This window comes from Ctenocephalides felis, unplaced genomic scaffold, assembly GCF_003426905.1.
Source record: "Ctenocephalides felis isolate EL2017-DRISC unplaced genomic scaffold, ASM342690v1 CF-g0.4_SCAFFOLD_01886, whole genome shotgun sequence".
NCBI classification, from domain to species: Eukaryota; Metazoa; Arthropoda; class Insecta; order Siphonaptera; family Pulicidae; genus Ctenocephalides; species Ctenocephalides felis.
This window is the reverse complement of record NW_020538040.1, coordinates 63,915,447-63,922,989: the sequence shown is the minus strand read 5'-3', so window position 1 is coordinate 63,922,989 and position 7,543 is coordinate 63,915,447. Positions and strand designations below refer to the sequence as shown.

The 7,543-nt window shown below is 28.3% G+C and overlaps 1 protein-coding gene across 1 annotated transcript; it reads left to right on the top strand.

Moving 5' to 3' along the window:
• Positions 1-4,451: 4,451 nt before the first annotated feature.
• On the top strand, positions 4,452-4,961 carry LOC113375201 (doublesex- and mab-3-related transcription factor 2-like). The gene is made up of 2 exons (XM_026615147.1): positions 4,452-4,682; positions 4,791-4,961. The coding sequence occupies exons 1-2, from the start codon at positions 4,452-4,454 to the stop codon at positions 4,959-4,961; spliced, it is 402 nt and encodes a 133-aa protein (XP_026470932.1).
• Positions 4,962-7,543: the final 2,582 nt, after the last annotated feature.

The window sequence follows — 7,543 nt, the reverse complement described above, 5'->3', positions numbered from 1 at the left end:
TTTTCAGAACATTTGTGTCTACGAATTGACATTATGAATCGTATCATTTTAAAACACCACAATTCATTCAACAATTATCCGGAAAATGTGTCCACACACATCAATTTTTCTACAGAATGTCAATATGGTGAAAATCTTGAAGTGTAAGGATATAAAAAATCGTGTTTGTAAAAAAGTGAAATTAGAAAAATATAAATATAGTCAACAAATAAACAAATCTGTGAAATATAAAAGTCGTTCTCGTCAGAATGAAATTTTTAAAAACAGCGAGAAACCTGGGCGTCTCTATGGTGGAAATGCGCCAAAGTAGCCAATGACAATAAACTGAATTCGAAGCATCTTCGTGCCATAGGCTAAGCTTGAAAGGAGGCCACGCCTTTGGGAATTATTTTCAGGACACATTATTTATCTCTTGAGACATTAGTTAGTTAATCATTCACTTTCCTAAGCTAAGCTATCGCCTTCCGATAGGTCAAGTTTCTTATGTGAATTATTGATAAACTATAACAAGTGTTGTATTTTATTTGTGGGATTATTAACAGTTCAAAGGTAAGATAATGCAAATTATTATTATACCAAATATTTATTATATATATATATATATATATATATATTAGGGTGGTCCTTAAAATGGTCATTGTCGAATTTCCTTGCTCCCAGGGGCTCAAATGGTTCCAAATTGATAAAAAACAATTCTCTGAAAGTTTTAGCTCTTAATATTAACGTTTAGATAGAGCGCAATTCAATCAAAGTTTGTATGGAAAGAGCATGGAAAAATTTTTGAAAATTAAAAAAAAATGTTTTAAGTATAACTTAGCGACAAATGAATGAGTTTTATTCATTCATTTGTTCGCTAAATTACATTTAAAAAACATTTTTTAAATTTTTGAAAATTTTTTCATGCTATTTCCATACAAACTTTGATTGAATTGCGCTCTATCTAAACGTTAATATTAAGAGCTAAAACTTTCAGAGAATTGTTTTTTATCAATTTGGAACCATTTGAGCCCCTGGGAGCAAGGAAATTCGACAATGACCATTTTAAGGACCACCCTAATATATATATATATATATTATGTATTAATAGATAAACGCTAATCACAAATTATATATTATCATATTTCTATAAGTATATTGTTATATAGGCATTACAAATCATAAATTATAGACATATTAATCTTTTATTATAGTTATTAATTTACCTCAGGAAATAATAACTAATAATAATTAGTGCAATTAAATTAAAAGGGAATCTGTCACTTAACGAATCTCTTGCCTGATAATTACCGAAATTACTGAAATTCATTTTTTTTGTTGGGTATTTTTACGTTTTTAAAAGTGTACTTTCGGAACCACTATAGTCGTACCACCTATAGTCGACGCAATTTTTCCTATATAAATACATTGAAATACCATTAATTCGTCCCAGCACTGTGGTTTTATGTTTATAATTTTTTTGAATATTAAAAATAAATTTACCATATCAAATTTAATTATTGTTTTTTCCTGTAGTGCAGAAATGAGTTAGACATGTTTCGTTGAACAACCCCCCATGCTCAAACTGTTGCAACTTTTTCGGAGTGATTTTTATTCACAATCCTTTAAAGCTCCTTATAAATTATTATAAGGCCTATAATTGAATTTATGCCCTTTACATCAACTCCTTCGGTTTAAATACAGTACATATCTATGATGTGTACGCTCGTATATCTTCATCATCCTTATATTGTTCAATAATTTAACGCTTTAATTCAAGAGACATCAATTCAGGAGATATGACCTTTTTTTAGACCTCAAACTATAAAACAGCCTAAATATTTCTATAGTACAAGGTTCTATAGTATAGTTCAATTACAGCACAAGATTATTGATTATACCCGCTTGGTATTTAGTCTTTCGCCCAAAAATTTAAAAAAAATAATGTTTCTGCCTATTATAATTTTGTATTTATTAAAAAAATCTATAAATACGAGTACGGAATTTTGCACAAGTCCGACTAAGGATGCGTGTCTTCGAAGTTTCAAATTAAAACTACTCACATAATCTAAACAAATTATGTCAATTAACAATGCCGAATAAGTAATAAAAAATAACTTTAGTAAGAAAAAAAATCAAATGAAATTATTGCTATGAAAAGCTTACAACTAAGTCAAATATATCAATAGACCTCAATTAAAATAATTTGTCGCACTATTTGTTTTTATGAACTATCTTCTAAAAATTACCTTTTAACTATTTGTCAGTTAGATGAAAGTATTAGAAAAAATTAAAACTATATATATATATATATATATATATATATATACTATATAAATAAACTATATATATACAAGTTATAATGATTTTTTAATTTAATTTTAATTTATTTTTATTATGCGAACTTTGTCCAAACTATAATATTATTAATATTATAAGAAACAGCAACGTTCAAGATAAAAGTTAACAATATCAAATATTAATTTTCAATAAATAAATTTATTGGTATTTGGTATTGAAATAAATAATTATTAATAATAAGTAATTAATAAAATTTTATAAATATATGCGTACATATATCATTTGAAAATAAGATCATTACAAAGTATGTGATTTTTTTTTCGAATGATGTGTCTAGTAAACATATGAGACTAATATATCAAAGAAATGGTCAAACATATATAAAAAAGACACAAAAACCGGAAGTAAAATATTGGGGTCATCTTTGTTTTCAGAACATGAAACTCAAAACTTGAAAAAAATTATAGCAACCGTTAGGTCCCATTGAAATCTAAAACTGAGCAAATATCGTTTGCAATTCGGAAACAGATTTATGAATGAAATTCAGAAATGAGAATTTACTACTTTGTAGTTTTGGTGAGGCATATCGTAACTTGACTAGGTGCAGTTTTTTCATTCATAAAATATATACAAATAATGTAGTCCACTTTCTAATTTTGTAAATCGAATTGATAGTTATCATATTTACGTTTAATATTAATTGCATTACATTTAGATTATAAAAACTCTAATTAATTGTGATAATACGAATAATTAATTTCATATATGAATATGGTTAATGCTTGTATTATATTTATTGTTAGTATAGTCCCCACATTTTAGAACATTTGAAGTTCTTTGAAACCTGGTATAATTAGAAATATACAAATTTAGTTTTGAAATAAGGTAGGGCGGGGCACAAAATTGCAATTTGACTTTGAGCAAGTCTATTGTGAAAAACCATACCAATTATATCAAGATAAATAACACATATCAAACAAACAACTATCTGATTATGTTAAGTAAAAATTCCAGCTAAATCATCATTTTAGAAATATTTTTGCTGTGTTTCAAAAATTTGTAACCTGGTCCTTTTTACCCCATATGCGGAGTAAAATGAGACGGCCACGGAAAAACAAGGTACAATGTTCACTTTTAATTTTAAAATTTTTTTAGGAAATAATAGCTACCATATTCAACCAATGCAAAATATAAATTTCACGTGTACATTTTTCAGAGATAATACTATATATAACCTTGATGAGGTATTTCATAAAAAAAATCATCAGCAGGGTTGGAATAAATATTTATTTAACTTAACTCTTGTAAAATTGATTTTCTTAACTTATTTTACTTTTTTATTAACAATTTTTTATTGTTTATACCTTTGCCAGAGCAAAGATTCAGTTGGTGCTTTTTACCCCACCCACGTGTAAGCTTTTATAAAGGTTATATAAAAAAACTGTTAAATCTAAATTAAAATTAACAATACATCTTATAAAACACATAATAACGTAAACTTATCATAAGTAATAATAAATAAATTGTAATTATCTATAAATTGTAATTATCTATGGCTCACAACCAACGAAAGAAAATAATTTTGTTATCTCCCGTTAACAACGTCGTACGAATTAAGGCGATAACTGGTTATACATTTTTTCCTCTACTTTCAAATATTGTTGTTAAGGAATTCCTAACTTTTAATAATTCCTTACTCGTTTTTGAGATATCGGTGGTGAACCTTTTTATCCGCAGACCTCAATGCATCGCTCTACCCTATATGAAAACCGGAAAATATTGTGAAGTATACCTCCGACTTTGCCTCCAATGCGTCAAATAGTTTGTGTTCTCAAAAAATTGGCCAAACATAAATACAACTAAAGTCCCTAATTATTCCAAAATTACTTACAGTTTTAGTGCTACGTGCTAGTACATTATATTTATTATTATTATATTATTATATTTATTATTACATATATTATTTTAAAGTGCTTTCTTTGAATTGTATGCGTTAGTAAAACGTCCCGTACTTAAAAAACGTGCGGGAAAAAAGATATTAGGTATTAGGTCTTATCATATGATTTCGCTTCAGAGAGGAGTTATATCTAACATTTTTGTTTCTATTATTATAAAAATTACTATTTTACGCATTTTGAAAATCTTTGTTGATTCAAAAATGAATTTCGAACAGAATGAGCGGCAAAGATTTATCTGTCAGTCGGCAGTCACCGTCGAATAGTGCCGAAGCAGAAAGTCCACATTTGCAGCAAAAGCGCTTGCTGCGAACCCCTAAATGTGCCCGGTGCCGAAACCACGGCGTCATATCTTGCCTGAAAGGACACAAGAAACTGTGCCGCTGGCGCGATTGTCGTTGCCCAAATTGCCAATTGGTCGTAGAAAGACAACGAGTTATGGCCGCACAGGTGACGATTATATATTCAGAATTTAATAAAATATTATTCAATATATATTGTTCATAAATCAGTCAAACATACAAAGTACATTTCAATAAATTTAAATTTATATTTCAGGTCGCACTAAGAAGACAACAGTCATCGGAGGAACAGAATGGAAGTCACCAGGATCCGGTATCGCGTGCCCAATCGTTGGAAGCCCTTCTGGCGCAGAAAAGACTTTATCAAAAACATTTGCGTTCTTTGCAACAGTCTACGCTGACCAGAGAAATTTTACAAGGTGAGTAAGCCATATTAGTTTTAATTATCATATACAGCTAACCCCTGCATAATACGATAGTTACGTTCCAAAAAGTAGCGCGGTATGCGTATCCGTGTTATACGGGACAAGAAACTAGTACAAAAAAAGGTTGCGTTCATAGAATTTAAAAAAAACATGCTACATATTATGATTTTATAATAAATATTGTTATATTTATTATTTTTTTAAAAATGTAATATACATTACATCAATTATATGATTTTTTCGTCATAATTACACGATAAGCGCTATCCAACACCATTCTTTTTTGCAAGATATCCTCATCCTCTGAGTTGCTTTTTGAACTACCTCCAGATCCGTGCATTATTTTTTTCAAAAATAATTATATTTGCGATTACTTAGCAAAAAGATATTTATGTATTTATTACATGTAAAATTATCTTTGTTAAAAATATGTATCAAATTAGTTATCTTTTGCTTTAGTTTATCACATTTATTGAGCTATTGTACTGCGATTTTACTAATTTTTGATGAAATTAAGTTTTATTTTCATAAATTTTATTATATTTTTTATTTTATTGAGGTTTTGCCCAACTCTTAAACCGTGTTAGAGCAAATCCGTGCTTTAAAAGTACCCTGTTATGAGGGGGATGGTATCAATTCTTAAACCGTATTAAAGCGAATCCGTATTAAAGAAGTACCTTGTTATGCGGGGGTTAACTGTATATCCAACTTGCCTGAAATGCCATTGAACTAATTGTGGGTTAAAACTTAACCTTATTCAGAAAAAAAACTTATCGCTCATCGACTGTGCGATGCGCGTCGATGATCGTATTAATTATGTATAAGATTGCATTAACATGTATTAAGATGCAAAACTACATATTATTAACTACACATTAACCCTTTCCACTCGCTAATTGCGGAATTATTACATATTTTGCCAACGGAGCGGCATAAATATTACATATTTGGCTTTTTTATTATTAGTATTCCTGCGGCAACTTTTAATAAAAAATCGTACATACTTAATTAATATGGTGCTTTTAACAAAAGGAACATGAAACATTAGTCAAGCAGAAGTTTTTAATGCTTTACCCACATTCCCAAGTACAAAATACTTTAAATCCTTCTTTTCAAACTTCAAAAGAGCTTTCAAATTCTTACATTCTTCCTCAGAATATTATATATTATAAATGTCAACAACTCTAACGCGTATCTATTTTTGGAAAAATCTTATCTCGCAGCATGTCAAAAATTAATTAATAGTATCGAAATATCCAAAACGACACGCTCAAAGAATTTGACACATTTTTGTAGCTGAATGAAATTAATTATTAGTTTTGTGCGTTGAACAGATAATTTTCTTGATGAATTGAAAACAAATCATTAATTATATGATTGAAAATTCTTTGACATGTTTTTTAATCAAAAGACTGTTATAACCATTTCAGTTAAGTTGTTTGTTGAAAGATATAAGGTAAATAAGAATGTAAAAAAATATAATTTCAATTTTTTTACTACTTAATACTGTTAATCATCAAAAAGGTATCACGGAATAAATATTTTGTATGTAATATTTGGTCTAATGATATAATATATGTAATATCAATACATAATTATGTAGTTTTATAAGAACATTGTACACATCGCAATCATTTGTCATTGGTTTGCATATAGTAATAATTACATGAATAATAGACCAAATCAAAAGTTAGAAGTAAAATCAGAAATATAGAGAACAAACAACCTATGATTCGTTTGAGTGCAAAATTTGAGATAGGAAAGCCGGGGTCAAAGGTCCAATTTGACTTTGACCATTTATATTGTGAAAACCGAACCAATTATATTTCAACAAATAACACATATCAAACAAACAACTGTCTGACTATATTCAGTAAAACTTTCAGCTAATTCATCATTGTAAAAATTAGTTTTTTTTGCTGTTTATCAAAAATAAACCGCATAAGCGGGTGAAATGGGACGGCTATGGGGCAATAGGTCCAATGTCTGATATTAAAAGGATTTTATGAAATAATAGTTTACTTTATTCAACCAATGCAAAATATAAATTTCATAGGAACAGTTTTTTACACTGTATATAACCTTGATCTGATATTTCGTCAAAAATATTCATCAGTAGGGTTGGAATAACTATTAATTTAATTTATTTCTTGTAAAATTACTTCTTTTAACTAAATTTACATTTATATGTACTATTTTTTATTGTTTGCGCTTTTGCCAAGGTAAAAAGGTTTAGATGATCCTTTTTACCTTATCCACGTGTAAAATTTTATAAGGGTTATATAAAAAAACTGTTGAATCTAACTTCACATTAACAATACTTAATTAAATAATGTATAGTTAAAAATTATACTAAGGTCTTGTAAACTAAACGACAAAAAAGTGCTCACGCCAAAAAAAACTAACAAAAAAAAAATACCTTTGTTATAGATTTTCAAACATAACAGCAGTTTATTTCCTGATAGCGACTTCGTCAGAATTTAGGTGATAGCTGGTTATAGGTACGTCTTTTTCCCTTTCAAATATTGTTGTTAAGAAATTGTTAACTTCACTTGCCTTCAATATATCGGTGATGGACTTTTTA

Excerpts from the sequence above, each read along its gene's own strand:
- LOC113375201 (XM_026615147.1), top strand. The coding sequence starts at position 4,452 with ATGAGCGGCAAAGATTTATCTGTCAGTCGGCAGTCACCGTCGAATAGT. Across the intron at positions 4,683-4,790 it reads AACGAGTTATGGCCGCACAG|GTCGCACTAAGAAGACAACA; the intron begins GTGACGATTATA and ends TTTATATTTCAG.